The 16332-nt window shown below is 41.3% G+C and overlaps 2 protein-coding genes across 8 annotated transcripts in view; one reads left to right on the top strand and one right to left on the bottom strand.

The window, feature by feature from the left end:
- CHP1 (calcineurin like EF-hand protein 1) overlaps nucleotides 1-10907 on the bottom strand; it is a 38238-nt gene extending 27331 nt beyond the window's left edge. Inside the window, exon 1 of the mRNA XM_061611405.1 lies at nucleotides 10674-10907. Within this exon, the coding sequence (XP_061467389.1) occupies nucleotides 10674-10740 (67 nt within the window). The 5' untranslated portion in view covers nucleotides 10741-10907. The remainder of the gene's footprint in view (nucleotides 1-10673) is intronic.
- The window catches only part of EXD1 (exonuclease 3'-5' domain containing 1), a 43832-nt gene continuing 37731 nt past the window's right edge, over nucleotides 10232-16332 (top strand). For 2 of the 7 annotated variants that reach the window (XM_061611402.1, XM_061611403.1), the window contains exon 1: nucleotides 16151-16259. The gene's annotated coding sequence lies outside the window, so the exon portion shown is untranslated. Of the gene's footprint in view, nucleotides 11490-12058; nucleotides 12168-13729; nucleotides 13807-16150; nucleotides 16296-16332 lie in introns of those variants that run through there. The other 5 variants (XM_061611399.1, XM_061611397.1, XM_061611398.1 and 2 more) reach the window with 5 other exon arrangements.

Raw genomic sequence — 16332 nt, forward strand, 5'->3', positions numbered from 1 at the left:
GAGGAAAGCACACAAGCAGGACTACAGCTGAACATCAAGAAGACTAAAGTAATGACAACAGACACATAATGAGAAGACATGATTCACTAGAAAAGACAATAGTGCTGGGGAAAACAGAAGGGAGTAGAAAAAGAGGAAAACCAAACAAGAGATGGATTGATTCCATAAAGGAAGCCACAGACTTGAACTTTTATAACATATGCTACTGGAGGTCACTGATTCATAGGGGCACCATAAGTCGTAATCAACTTGAAGGCATATAACAAGAAGTTCTGGAGACTTGATTGTATGCAACAGATAAACGTTATCTCAGCCTATGGATACTCTAGTTTCCTCTCCAGCCCAGAGTTTGCTAATCAGCTGCCAAGCCTGAACATAAAGCTCCATTAAAAAAATCCAAATAGTTTTAAGGCATTCTAAACTGAGAAAGGCTCAGTCTTGTTAATCCCAAGGAACACAAATCAACCTGATTTTTTCTTTTTTTTTAAAAAAAGAACAATTCCCCAGTGCTGTGATAAAAGCATAAAAATAAATATTCTAAACCATTTTCTGATCTGTGGTACTGGTATCGGAGACTAGCTTTACCCAACCAGAAAGAATTTCAGGTGCAAAGTTTCAACCAAAAGACGGCACTTCTTTCTCCTACCAAAGGCTGTATAGTTACCAAAGTAGTCTCACTGGCTGTGGAGCTCTCCCTGACATTTTTTTTTTTAATTTTGAGGAGTAAATTTGTCCAAATCTATTTGCATTCTTCCCCAGCAAGTTGGACCTTTAGGACAAGGGCATGACTGAAACTTTCTTCCTGGGGAGAAACTGCTACAGTTTTAAGATTAGGTTTACCTTTGCTCTCTTGGTATTAACTAAGGAAAACATCTGAGAAAGTGTTATGAAGTACAAACTTTTCAAGCAGCAAGTTTAAAATTCTTATCAGAAGTCTAATTATTGTTAAATTTAATCTGAACATTGTTCTTATCTGACTAATAGCCATCACCATGTAATTTACATTTAAAAGTCCCAGTATAGCAGCCTATTTTCCAAAGAGCTGAAAACCATGTTAACATTACCCATAGCATTCATAGATTTGTCATATCTTTTTGTAATTTAAATCCTTTGATATGCAAAGCCACCTTTGTTTTTACTTTGAGTTATTTGCAGTTATACTCTTCTATACAAGATTCAGGGGTTTGAGGCACATAGCACGTAAGCCACATTGCACTAATGTTTGATGCCAAATTTGAGTTTTAGGCATTCAGTTGGGCTTCTATGAATTATTACAAAACCAGTGATGGTGCAATTTACATGAGTGGGATCTAATTGGTGGCCTTGACTCACAAAAGAGCTTTTGATTCAGTAAAAAAATGAAACAGACTGCCTTCAAGTCGATTCCAACTTATGGCGACCCTATGAATAGGGTTTTCATGATAAGCAGTATTCAGAGGGGGTTTACCATTGCCTTTCTCTGAGGCTGAGAGGCAGTGACTGGCCCAAGGTCACCCAGTGAGCTTCATGGCTATGTGGGGATTCGAACCCTGGTCTCCCAGGTCATAGTTCAACACTCAGTAAACACCTCCATTAATGGAAGAGGAGGGGAGGGGATTTTTTTGCCAATCTGGATGTTCCTGGTCAGTCCTGGATGTAATCTTCCACTCTTCCAAAGGGTCTCCAAACCCTCTGGAGCCAATTTGTGGGGATGCTAGGGACTGCAGGAGAGAATAAGCAAAAATCTTATTTATTCCATTAGCAGAGGCAACCACTGTTCATCAGTGAGCACAAGGGCATCAACAGGATTACACTCCATGTGCTTGACTGACAAGTTATGATAATAAACAACCACCTGATCTGTTTCATAAATACGCCTTGAGAAGTAGTGGCATTATTAACTAAAAAATGTAGTTCAATAAACCAGAAACAGTCATTGGATTGTGTAAATCCTTTACGATCTCATTGCATAGGATTTATGCCATCTCTTTTTATCTCCTTTCTCCTTCCAGAGTGATAGCTGTGTTAGTCTCTTGCAGCAAAAACAACAAAGAATGTTGTGGCACTAACAAATTCATCATGGTTATAAGCTTCTATAAGAGTATAGTCACTTCATTAACTGCTGCATCTGATGAACTAGACAGTAGTCCACAAAAGCTTATGCATAATGAATTTGTTAGTTTCTTGTTTACAATGAAAAATGTAACACTGAATAAAAAATGCATAAAAAGAAAGACATATGTACTTAAAGATACTGATTTATAACATATTTATGTGTGGCCTTGCAAAGACAAGCATTCCTTCTCAGTCTTCAGGAAGCATAATCTCAACTACAGCAAGGGCCTGATCTAAAAAAAAATTGTTAGTATTGTCCATGTTATCAGCCAATCATTTACTATGGTCAAAGACCAGCACTATAAAATATTAAAACTAGAAAAACATATCAACATTATGTAGTGAAAGAAACAGCTGTAACATAAGATAATATGACTAATGGTGTTGAATAAATACCCCAGTGGGCAAAAAAGCCCCCAAAAGGTTAGCTATTATTTTTCACTCTCCAACAGGTTAACAGCTGATGCACAAAATCTTGCCACACTGTATGTGATTTGTGGGTTCCAATCTGAGAATAAATATTCTAAATAAAATATCAGACCTCCCTGGGATTTTTTGAAGGATTGGAATGCTAAGATCAAGTTTGAGGTCCTGATAAAAAAGACAATACAGCAGCACATGAGCAACAGTTTCCACATCTCCGATGTGATAGGGGCATAAGCGCTCTTGAACTGGAACCTTGTTAAATCTGCCTTCTAAAAACGCAGAAGGTAAAACATTGAGCCTAGCGAGTGTGAACGTTTTTCTATATTTGGGGATTGACAAATTTGTTATATAATTTGTTATTGTAAGCATTCTCACATAATCTCCATAGTTAGAGTGAAATGCAGCCAAACTCAAATGATTTTGCAGTATTGGTATTGTTAATGTTACCAAATTCAGCCAATGCCAAAAGCTTGGCCTTGAAAAGGGGCACATGATTAACATAATACAATTTAATGTAGTCCCTGCTGTCACTGCATGTCTCAGCAGGTACATGAAAGTGTTCCTCAGCAAGGCATGTCTGTAGCTGGCATTAGGAACTGCAGCTATTAGGGATCAATGACCCAAGCAGCACTTCACATAATTGCCCTTGAATAACCCTCGCAACATGAGCATATTGAATACCAATGCAATAAAAGCACACTGTCCTTAGAAATTGAGTGGAATGCATACTTTTGTAGAAATTGCTGCTCCATGTTGCCAAAATCATTTTCTACTATGGCTCAATCCTCTATAGTTGGCCAGATAGGTGAAACATTGCTGTGGCAGACATATCTTCCAATTTCTATTGATCAGTTGAAGTCTCAATACTAATCTTCTGCCTTTTTCTTAAATGTTTAGTGATCCAGACATTTACTGAATAATCAATATTCTTCAGGAACCGCTTTCTGCTTCATACCAGCAAATTGATTTTCAAAAGCTCATTTTCAAAAGCCCTCATATTTCAAACTAACATACCAATGAATGGGAATGTGGTGTTCATGCAATATTATTATTGCTACTAACATCTTTCACAAATATGCTGACCTGGGGATTTAGTGCTAGTTTCTCTTACCATAAGTTGTGTACAGAAATCTCCAGACAAAAGAACTAATTCTCAGAAACCTGAAGGTAAGACAAAGATGCAACAGACAGGGAAGCCTATGGCAGATTAATGGTATCTAACTTTCACTACTTCAGCAGAAGCAAAGAAAAACAGATGCATCCTGTCAGTTCCAACATTCCTATTTAACATCAATATGTCTTAACATTAGGGAATTGCTGCAAGCCACAAGTTCACATCTTAAGTCTTTGGTCTAAATCTTAGCTCTTGATAGAGAAGACTATATACCACAGCAGCTCATTGTGCACAAGGACATGAGCGCCAGCCAAAGTTAAGCTGTAATCACACACACTTTAACTCTCTATTTTAAAGGTAGAGTCCCACCCACCTCCAAACACCACCCCTAATACTGTATAGAATAGAAAAGAGGTTTAATGATACTGAAGATCTGTAATAGTCATTCTGATTTTAGTAGCGTTACATGGTAGTCATGGAGATTCTTTTCATAGACTTCTTGCTGAGCAGGAGACAGACATATGGGGTCAATGGCTACAGAACTGTTATGATTTGTATCAAATAATGGAAAGGTTTTTAGTTTCATTTCCACAATTAAAGTAGTCCTGAATTGACTAATACCTACATGGGAGACTGCCTCAGAACCCCATGTAAACCAGGATTGGGCCAAAATTTTGCTTCCTGCAGAAAAGGACAAGATGGAGATTCATTCCATGTGCACAAGCCAAATGAAAAGCCAGTTGATTTTTATTTCCAAACAGATGATGGGATAGCATCCTCCAGTACACCTCAAGGAAGCAGCTAAATTAGTGGGTGCAGGGGAGGTCTCTCTCCTCCAATGTCTTGTCACCACTCCCTGCCCGCTAGCATCTGCTGTCTGAAGATGCTGCCTCACACTGTCTAGTAGTAGGAACACCCTTGTTTACACGCTTCTGAACTACTTGGAATAGTGGAATATGTAACTGTGGCAAAACCTACAATTAAAGCTGTTAACATGTCTGCTAGATCTTCTTTCATTACCTATATGTAGAAATATTTCACACATACATTCTGAAACTTAAGCTCCAGAGGAGAATGCAATTATAGCCATTCTTTATACTGCAAGGTAAGTTTTAAGTTTAATTTGTATCTATTCAAAGTGATCAATACGACTCAGTTTGAATAGATTCATGTTATGAATGTATGTGCCAAATGAAAGCACAAAACACTAGGTGTTTCCAGGCCCAGTTTAAGATGCTCACCTTAGTGTTTAAAGCCCTAAATGACTTAAATCCCAAATATCTGAAAGACCACCTCCTTTCCGACAGATCCTCTTGGGTGTTCCGCCACCCTCAGACATTCGGGAGGATGGCCTGGGAGAGGGCATTCTCTGTGGCAGCCCCTAAGCTGTGGAACTCCTTCCCCATCGAGGTGCGTCTGGCAACTTCATAGTATAACTTTCAGTGAATGCTGAAGACGCATCTCTTTACCCTGGCCTTCGACACCTGAGATGTATATTTTAGGACCCTCACTGACCGTATTTTCTGTGATGTTGTTTAGGTTGTTTGGGTGAAGAGCGGGTAGTAGTAGTAGTAATAATAACAATAATAATTATAAAGATAATTAATGGTAGTTATATCCAAGGGTAAAGCATCCAGCCTCCCCAATACCCCCTACCTACTGCAGCCTTTTGTGTCGTGTCTCATAGCATTCCAGAGGTTTCCCCAATCTTCCACAAAGAAGCATGGAAGGCTGCAGTGAGTAGGAAGGTTTAGCAAGTATCAGGTGTCTCCCCCACCCCCTGCACAAGTAGAAGACTCTAAGCACGTTCTTGTGTTCCCCTAACAATTCTATTTATAGTTCAAAGAATTGTTTAACAGAATTTTATCTCCCTCAAAATATAGTTATAATCAGTAGCAGTAACCTAGTGATACTATGACTAAATCCATTTGGCATTCACTTTTCTTAGTGCAAATTTTGTACCCACTGCATATTTACTGATTTAATAGTTCTCATAAGTAATAAAGATCAGTAGCTGCTAGAGGTGTGCCTGGCGCCAACACTGTTATCTTTTCGGCACCAGGTCAAGACTTTCCTCTTCTCCCAGGCATTTTAGCATGTGTTTTAATTTTTTTTAAAAAAAATGTGTTTTTATATTTGTATATTTATTTTTAATGTTTTTAATTGTTGTAAACCACCCAGAGAGCTTTGGCTATGGGGCAGTATACAAATGTAATTGATGATGGTGGATGGTGATGATGGTGGATGGTGATGATGGTGGGTGATGGTGGTGATGATGGTGGGTGATGGTGGTGATGGTGGTGATGGTGGTGATGGTGGTGATGGTGGTGATGGTGGTGATGGTGGTGATGGTGGTGATGGTGGTGATGGTGGTGATGGTGGTGATGGTGGTGATGATGACAGGTATCCCAAGAAAGCAATAATTAGTGACTGCAGCTTTTGGCTAGTTTCATCTATAATCCCTCCTTGCTGTGCTGCTATTCGTCGCTGCTATCTGCACTGACACACTATCCCTAAGGTAAAATCGGTAGTTGCTTACACATACAAAGTAATTTCAGAAAACAATTTAGTGTGTTTTTAGCCTCTTTCATTGTAGTTAAGCAACTGGAAAAAAGGTGTGTTTAGCCATGCAAGAACTCAGTAGTCCAGAGGCTATCACCTGGTACCTCAAGGAATTGCAGTTTGGCAATTTAGAGAATGGAATGTCCTGACTGAACTGTTGGACTTTAAAGCTTCCTATTTTTTCCAGGCAAACTAACTCCATAATACATTCAAGGAAGCAAATGTCTGTAGATGGAGCTACAGGCATTTACTGCAAGTCAGAGCCGTAGAAAGACTTCTCTGGTACAGAACAGGATAGCACAAAATCACTATGAATCTATAACTAGCCTTTAGATATAACCAAATAGCACCTTTGTCCTCTATTGTATTGTTGCCCCCAGATACAGTTCTGTTTGGCTACAGAATATCTATATTACGCAGACATGGAGCCATCAAGAGGCCTTAGGCAAGTTACTATCTGAGCTTCAGATCCCCAGATATAAAATGGGAATTACAATTATCTCGTCAGGTTGCTTATCTTTATAAAATGAAAACTGCAACGTTTGACATCAAACATGCACAAAATAAAGCTATGCTAAACAACCCCAGTGTTTTGAACACCATGCATTCCGTGTTGTGCGCCCAAGCCTGTGGAACTCCCTCCCAACTCAGGCACTCTCTTAGCTTAACTTCAGGCATATGACTAAGACTTTTATGTGCCAGCAGACATTTTAATGCATTGTTTAGTTTTATGATACATTTTTATTGTTTTATTTTCTGTATGTTTTTTTTCTGTACACCACTTAGAAATGCTAATGATTAAGCAGTATATAAATGTCAAAAATTTTCACACAACTGTGTGTGAAGGCACCACAAACTGACTATACTGCTTTGTTAACTAAGACCTCTGAATGCTCCAATACATGTTAAGAAAGTAATACACTATTTATATATGACTCACCAATGTGCACAACACTTATACACGAGGGCAAGTGCCTGCCTTGATACATTTACAATATAAAATTCAACTTGGAGGAAACAGAGGAAGAGGAGGCAGGAGCAAGCAGAGGAAAGAATATGCAATTATTCATATTACTTGGGCGGCAATCTTATAGTGTATACACTTACTTGGGAGTAAGTCACACTGAATTCAGTGGAACTTACACATAAATAGAATTCTGTTTGGATTTGTTACAATATTAGTCGCAGCAGAGCAGGTAATTTCAGGGAAAGTGCCTAAAGCTTCATGAAAAAGGTAGGTTTTGAGGAGGGGCACCTCCTGACTCAATCAAATCTTGAAACTTCCAGAATACAACAAGTAACACTTTTGATACAGGTTGGAACATTCACAATACAGAGATGCTTAATTTGAGCCAAATCTTGTTCTGAATGTTTACCACTAGAACAGTGGTTCCCAACCTGAGGGCTGTGACCCCCAGGGGAGCAGCGAAGTAATCTAGAGGGGCCACAAACAGTAAAGAAATGATTTTTTAAAAAGTCTTCATTCCCTGGACACTGTCTGCTCTTCACTGCCACTGCAGATGACACCTCACCCTTGCTCCAAATAAGAGGGTAGGACTTTTGCTGAAGTGTCAGAGCATCTTTCAGGTGCACCGAAGGCAGGCATCTGCCTATAAAAGACGTAGCGATGCAAAAGGAGGCTGAGGGTGGAGCTTCCAGAAAGAAGAGCGGATTACTATCACCAACTCCCATCTCCTTGCACTGCTGCTGCTGCTGACACCCTTACTCAGAACGAGAGGAGAGGGGCTTTTCATGAAGCAAAAACAAGCAAGCTTGCAAGGAAAGGCTGCTTTCCCCCTTCTTTCCTGGCAGCCAGCCTGCCTTTCTTGGCTCCTGATTTACTGCCATCTCCTTTAAAAAATTGTTTTTATTTGTGAGGCCACCCAGCTCTCACCTTCAGCCTAGATAGAGCCAAGGAGCAGTGAGGAAGCTCAGGGCTTGCTCACCCCCCATCTCTGAGGCTGTGTATGCCAGCATCCCCCCTTTCTTCTTGCCCCCCAATTTCTCTCTCCAAGATGCTGTGGCAGTTGAGAGCTTCTCCCCCACACCCGCTATGTGCCCAAATGCATGCACACCTGCAGATGCTTGCAGGAGGGGCAGGTGTGTCTGTGTGTGTACTGATCTGTCTTCCGCTCCACTCTCATTCCCCAAGTGCACACTAAGCAAGTCGTCAGTTCTGATGATCATCCCAAGGCCTAAAAGCACTAACCCCCCTACTCAATCTATCCACCCTTTTGTCTTCACAATCTAGTATCTCCACCACTACCACATTGCTGTTTCTTTTTTATTATTATTATTATCATCATCAAAAAAGCTCTGCAGGTTGGCTGAGGCCCACATACAGCAGCTGAAATGTATTTATTTATTTAATTATTATTGCATATCCCATCTTTCCTCCAAGTTGCTCAAGGTGGTGCACATGGTTCTCCCCCCTTTCCATTTTATCCTGACACCAACCCTATAAGACAGGTCAGGCTGAGAGACTGTGTCTGGCCCAAGGTCACCCAGTGGGCTTCATAGCTGGTTGGGGATTTGAACCTGGATCTTAGTCCAGCACTGTAACCCACTGGTGTTGGGAGACAGGACTGTACATTTTCAGACTATGTGTGTGGGGGAGAGGGGAATACCAATTTGACGAACCTTTGCATTAAGAAAAGAAAGCAACACCTCCCTGTCTGCAGGGAGCTTTTTATGGAAAGGCACATTTGGAGATGTGATTTTGCCACACACACATCTTTTCAATTAACAGAGGCTGAAATTACAATTAGTGTGAGGGGGGTCATGGAAGTTTTTGAACTTATAAAGGGTGTCCTATACTCATAAAGGTTGGGAACCACTGCACTAGAACAAGTGTAGTACTGGTAATTAAGGCTGAAATCCAATACAGTTACCTAGGAATAAGTCCCACTGAACCCAATGGAGCTTGCTTCTGAGTAGACATGTATTAGCTTGCAGCCTAAGAAAATGTATGTCCAGATTCTCTATTACAACCAGCTACAACAAAGAAGAGAGAGCTCCTACAAAGGCTTAACTATACTTACAATTATATACAAGGCAAATAAAGCAACATAAAAATCCTATTAAGGCTGGATAAAATAATCAGATAAAAATGCTCACCCAACTACTGTCATGTTTGACCCCAAAATGGAACATAAATTGATCTTGCAACAATTTCAAAAGACTACAGATTTTGGCAATTCATTAAGGAGGGTGCAACATACAGACATCAAACCCCCTTTTGAGCAACAGCACCTCACAGAACTCTGGATTATCACACCAAGAAAGGAGCACCTCCCCATTAAGGTGAATAACCCTCGCAAGTGCAATTGGTGGGGACGCGAGATAGGGCCTTCTCGGTGCCTGCTCCTAGGTTCTGGAACTCCCTTCCTAGGGAGGCATGAATGGCCCCCTCCTTGCCATCCTTCCTTCGGCAAGTAAATTTTTTTTTATTCCAACAGGCTTTTGGGATAGAAGGTGTTTAGGATTGGGCTTTACAAGGTTTGTTTTATTGTTTTATATTATTATTTGTATTATTTTTAATTGTTTTTAGATTTTTAAGTGCCTTTTACGGTTTTAAGGTTGTGCATAGTTTAACTGTATTTTAATTGTATGTTTTTCGATGTTTTTAACTACATGTAGTTCTATTTGTAAGCCGCCCTGAGTTCCAGTTTGGAAAGGGGGGGGGGGTAAAAATAAAGTTTCAATTCAATTCAATAACCACCTAAAATCAGTCCTTGGTCAGACCTTTGTGCCCAGCCTATCAGATTGGCAATTGAGCTGCAGTCACCTTGTTCTGCACCACCATAGCTTTTAACAATACAGGTTAGAATTTGCCAACAAGGCACCTGAAGTACAAAAGGTGCCAGCTGTCGACGTTGAGAAAACACACACCTTTGGACTGCCTTGGGAACATGATCTTTGGAGTCACAAGGCAAAGGAGGGTGACCAGATGCAACAGGATGTGCGTTTCCTGTACCTTTAAAAGTTGCGGAGCAGGAGGATTGTCGGCAGGTGTCACTTCTCCCTCCTAAGTCCTGTGACGGGATAAGTCGTACCTGCCGAAGTTTCTTCCCTTCCCTTCCCTTCCCTACATAGTCCTAAGAGTCCAGTGTTTGGCTGCATCAGGTTAATCCGGGCAGACACCCGGAGACGCCTCACGAGACCAGTACTATCTCTTGTTCGACAGAAAAAGGCCAGAAGAACGAGGAAGGGTAGTTTTCTTGGTCTCACACCCGCCCCGACGAGTCAGAGACCACCTTAAAGGCTTCAAGTTAGATTGGTGGGAATTGCGGAAAACAAACGACGGCATCGACTCCCTTAACCCAAACACCTTTCCCCGGGAAAGGCGAAGAACCCGCCCGCCCGGTAGGACGAGACCGTGAATGATTTTTCAGCCACGAGAAGGAGGAAGCTCGCATGGCCCGCAACTCAAGGAACAAGGCCGCCCCCATCACTAGCTGCATCTCTTGATACTCACAGCCCGTTTCCTTCTTGATCTCCTCAATCTCCTCGTCCCGAAGCAGCGTGGACGCCCGGGAGCCCATCACAGCTGTCTTACAACGAACAACCGGCTCACAAAAGCACCAGCAAGACTTCTGTTGGCCTAGAGCCAGCGAATAGGCAGCTTCAACCCCGGAGCCACTAGGCCAACTACCGAGATTGCAATTGACAGAGAACGCGACGTCCCCTGTCTTATCACCTCAGCCGTCTCCTCCCCCTTCCCGCCCAGCTGCGCTGGAGAATCACTATAGCCCCACCTATCGGCATTGCGCTTGCGCAGAGCGACCCTTTTTTTTCTTGGCACAGTCGTCTGTTCCTGGCGCTCCCTGTGATTCTGACGTCATCACAGGCGGTTTTCAATCGTTCTCCAAAAATCTACAGACCCCAGTATATAACACACACACACACACGTTCTTTGTATTTGATGAAATGGGCTTTAGTTTTTTTAAAGCATTATGCCACACTGTGTGTGTTAAACCTCTAAGGGGTTTGAAAGATTCGTTGTTTATTGTTTCTCCTTCTAGTGAGACGCATAGTATTATGGGGATTGTAGTCAGTGGTGTTTAGGCCTCCTAGTGATTGCTCCGACTTTCCCGTATGCCTGCTCGTCCTAGGAATGAATATATAGCCGCCCTGGAAATCCCCGAGTCTTAAGGAGCTGGGAAGCCTTTTACACTGCTGGTATTCAAGATGGCCTCAGAACTTGCTAACTAGAAGACGGTTCTTCTAGGCGTAAGGAAAGCGTTGTTAATTTTAATTGTATAGGTTATGACCTTTACTTCTCTGTCAACAGGTAGTGTTTTCTTTTAGACAAACACACGGAGTTTTCTAACAAATAAATAGTATGTTTTAAATTTGGGGTGCAACCAAGAGGTCTTCTATATCTTTAAAAGTTGTGCAGGGGGAAGGGAGAATTCCACCTTGTGGTTTTCCCATTACAGTGTTGCAAGAATAGCTGCACTTGGCTGACTTTCTCTTGTCCTAAAGATACAGGATCAGTCTCAGGCCCCGAACCCGGCAACCCTAGGTGCTCGTAGTCGGTCCTTTTGACTGAAGAGATAAGCTTTTCAAACCAGTTTCTCAAAAGTGTGAGGGGTGGGCCTGGGTTAAAGATAGCATAGGCAGTTAGACGAAGTGAGCCATTCTATCACCATTGCATGTGGAAACTATGTTTGGGCAAGTATACAGATTTCCCAATGGCCCAATTGGTAAAGTAGCCTTATAAATAAACCTTCAAAAAGCTACTAGCCTGCAAAAATGTTTAAAAGCCTGCTCCAGGCTTGCAGAGAACAAAGTGAGAATTCTGGTTCTCTTGCAACAGCCTGCTGTATTTTTATATTGGTTGTATTTTTACATTTGCAGCTGTGTTGGTTTCTGTGCTGGGTACAGAGGTGGGACAGAGCACTCCATCCCTTGTCTGCCAGCCTGATAGCTCACCTACATGCAAATTCTTGTTGCATATTATTTCCAGGCAAGTACTCAAATATCAGGTTGCACTAAGGTTGTAGTCCTATACACAGTTATTTGGTAATAAGGGTAATTGAACTCAGTAGAGTTTACTTCTGAATAGACATTAATTGGATTGTACTGTAAGACTGCGATCCTAAACACATAGTAGGAAGTGATTCCCACTGAACTTAATAGGACCCTTTTCTGAGTACACCTGTTTGGGAATGTGCTGTAATTGTGCTAAATATTTATACTGAGACCCAGCAGAATCTCACATATACCTTAATGTCCTGGAATTTACATTACACTTTTACACTGTTTTATTGTAGCTTGCGCTGAGCTTTTGAAGAAGGGTGGGCTAAAGGCACTTTTAAATAAATATTTTTATAGAGCTAGGATCCTCAGAAAAAACTAAATCTGTATGGCTTCTCTTCCACTTTTATTTCTTTTCACCTGCAAGTTTCTAGATTTTGGACAAGAGTCAATTAATGTACAGTATCATTTTCTCTTGTCATAGCTTACTGTGATAAAAGTTTTAGGAACTCCTTGACACTGAGGCAGTAGAAGAAAGACTCATAGAACCTCACAAGACAACTTGCAGTCCTTACACAACAGTGGCACTAGTTTATCTTCAATTCATGTTAAAATGACATTCTATGATTGCTGTCATTTTGTCTGTCTTGGTGCTATGTGTTTTGACATAATAAATTAAGCTGAAATGAGTACCTAAAGCACATTTTACTAATTCAGCTAAAATAATAGTTTAAGCAGTTGTAAAAATGACATGTATGTAGTTTGATTGTGTTAAGTACATTGGTAATTTCCCCAGTTTGCTTTGGCCCAGCTGTTACTTTTGAATTCTAACTTCTCCCAATTCTACATTAGACCCATCCGCTGGTATCAAAGCGGCAGTCTTGCTTCATTATTTTTCTACAGGGGTTTGAAATTGAAAACAGTGGGAGATGATTGTAGTGGCTCTGTATTCTGAAATAGGGTGTGTCATTACTGACAGAACCGGTCGTAATGGAATGACAGGCCTTTCATTCTTCAAAGTCACCAGTGCCTTATGGGCCTACCTGAGGGTTCAGGTGACTGGCAATCCTATTCAGATTGCTCTACATTTCTTTCTTAAAGAATGCAAAAAGTAGGCAAAACCTTTAATCACATACGCACAAAATCTTAGTGAAAGTGGTGACAATAGATCTCAGGATAATGAAAACTGATATAAGTGTTTGATTCTGGAAAGACTTGCTAGTTTGTTCCCACATGTTACAGTGCAATGTAAGTGCACAAATGTAATCCCTTTCCATTTTAAAAATACACTACTGTACAGTTCTGCTTGGCAAAAGGTTTCAAATAGTTCTCCCATTTAGATGTATGGGTGGTGGCTTCAAGCTGTATGGAGGATAAATCTTTTTATGTTTGATTATCTAAAATCATATTATAACATAAAGGCTTGGCCAAGGTGAGGTATATTACATAACAGCACTTGCATTATGTCCCCTTAATCCACTTTTAGAGAGGGTGGATTAAGGATACAAATGCATCTGCAGATTGCTCAAGATGTTTTGCTTTTATTTCCATAGCCCACTAAAAAATGGAAATGGACTGCCTTCAAGTCAATTCCGACTTATGGTGACCCTATGAATAGGGTTTTCATGGTAAGCTGTATTCAGAGGAGGTTTACCATTGCCTCCCTCTGAGGCTGAGAGGCAGTGACTGGCCCAAGGTCACCCAGTCAGCTTCATGGCTGTGTGGGGATTCGAAGGTCTCCCAGGTCGTAGTCCAACACTCTAACCACTATGCCACACTGGCTTTCTTAGCCCACTAAAGGTGCTAGCTAATTTCTGTTTCTGGGGTGTAGAACTGCATTGCTGAACCATTACTACTATAATCTGCAAATATCTGAAAGTCTAATAGCTAGGTTTTATGAGTAATGGGACTAACCATGTCATAAGAACATAAGAACATAAGAAGAGCCTGCTGGATCAGGCCAGTGGCCCATCTAGTCCAGCATCCTGTTCTCACAGTGGCCAACCAGGTGCCTGGGGGAAGCCCGCAAGCAGGACCCGAGTGCGAGAACACTCTCCCCTCCTGAGGCTTCCGGCAACTGGTTTTCAGAAGCATGCTGCCTCTGACTAGGGTGGCACAGCACAGCATCACGGCTAGTAGCCATTGATAGTCCCGTCCTCCATGAATTTGTCTAATCTTCTTTTAAAGCCATCCAAGCTGGTGGCCATTACTGCATCTTGTGGGAGCAAATTCCATAGTTTAACTATGCGCTGAGTAAAGAAGTACTTCCTTTTCTCTATCCTGAATCTTCCAACATTCAGCTTCTTTGAATGTCCCCGAGTTCTTGTATTATGAGAGAGGGAGAAGAACTTTCCTCTATCCACTTTCTCAAGGCCATGCATAATTTTATACACTTCTATCATGTCTTCTCTGACCCGCCTTTTCTCTAAACTAAAAAGCCCCAAATGCTGCAACCTTTCCTCGTAAGGGAGTCGCTCCATCCCCTTGATCATTCTGGTTGCCCTCTTCTGAACCTTTTCCAACTCTTTAATATCTTTTTTGAGATGAGGCGACCAGAACTGTACACAGTATTCCAAATGCGGCCGCACCATAGATTTATACAATGGCATTATGATATTGGCTGTTTTATTTTCAATACCTTTCCTAATTATCGCTAGCATGGAATTTCCCTTTTTCACAGCTGCCGCACACTGGGTCGACATTTTCATCGTGCTGTCTGCTACAACCCCGAGGTCTCTCTCCTGGTTGGTCACCGCCAGTTCAGACCCCATAAGCGTATATGTGAAATTAAGATTTTTTGCTCCAATATGCATAATTTTACACTTGTTTATATTGAATTGCATTTGCCATTTTTCCGCCCATTCACTCAGTTTGGAGAGGTCTTTTTGGAGCTCTTCGCAATCCCTTTTTGTTTTAACAACCCTGAACAATTTAGTGTCGTCAGCAAACTTGGCCACTTCACTGCTCACTCCTAATTCTAGGTCATTAATGAACAAGTTGAAAAGTACAGGTCCCAATACCGATCCTTGAGGGACTCCACTTTCTACAGCCCTCCATTGGGAGAACTGTCCGTTTATTCCTACTCTCTGCTTTCTGCTTCTTAACCAATCCCTTATCCACAAGAGGACCTCTCCTCTTATTCCATGGCTGCTAAGCTTCCTCAGAAGTCTTTTTAAAAGTCTAAGTACGCTATGTCCACTGGATCACCTCTATCTATATGCTTGTTGACACTCTCAAAGAATTCTAATAGGTTACTGAGACAGGACTTTCCCTTGCAGAAGCCATGCTGGCTCTGCTTCAGCAAGGCTTGTTCTTCCATGTGCTTAGTTAATCTGGCTTTAATAATACTTTCTACCAGTTTCCCAGGGAGAGAAGTTAAGCTAACTGGCCTGTAATTTCCGGGATCCCCTCTGGATCCCTTTTTGAAGATTGGCATTATATTTGCCACTTTCCAGTCCTCAGGCACGGAGGAGGACCTGAGGGATAAGTTACATATTTTAGTTAGCAGATCAGCAATTTCACATTTGAGTTCTTTGAGAACTCTCGGGTGGATGCCATCCGGGCCTGGTGATTTGTCAGTTTTTATATTGTCCATTAAGCCTAGAACTTGCTCTGTCGTTACCACTATTTGTCTCAGTTCCTCAGAATCCCTTCCTGCAAATGTTAGTTCAGGGATCTGCCCTATATCTTCCACTGTGAAGACAGCTGCAAAGAATTCATTTAGCTTCTCTGCAATCTCCTTATCGTTCTTTAGTACGCCTTTGACTCCCTTATCATCCAAGGGTCCAATCGCCTCCCTAGATGGTCTCCTGCTTTGAATGTATTTATAGAATTTTTTGTTGTTGGTTTTTATGCCCTGGCGGTACCTTTTCTGATCTGCGGTATGCACTCCAGTTGAGCTTCTAATATAGTGTTTTTAAACAACTTCCAAGCATTTTCGAGTGATGTGACCCTCTGGACTTTGTTTTTCAGCTTTCTTTTTACCAATCCCCTCATTTTTGTGAAGTTTCCTCTCTTGAAGTCAAAAGTGACCATGTAGGATTTTCTTGGCAACAGAAAATCTCAGACGAAAATCTCAGACGTAAGTCCAATTGAATTCAGTAGTGCTCACTAACAGGTAAGTGGAGTTAGGACTACAGCCTTAATGTTTTCTT

The sequence above is a fragment of the Rhineura floridana genome, chromosome 2 (genome assembly GCF_030035675.1).
Source record: "Rhineura floridana isolate rRhiFlo1 chromosome 2, rRhiFlo1.hap2, whole genome shotgun sequence".
NCBI lineage: Eukaryota > Metazoa > Chordata > Lepidosauria > Squamata > Rhineuridae > Rhineura > Rhineura floridana.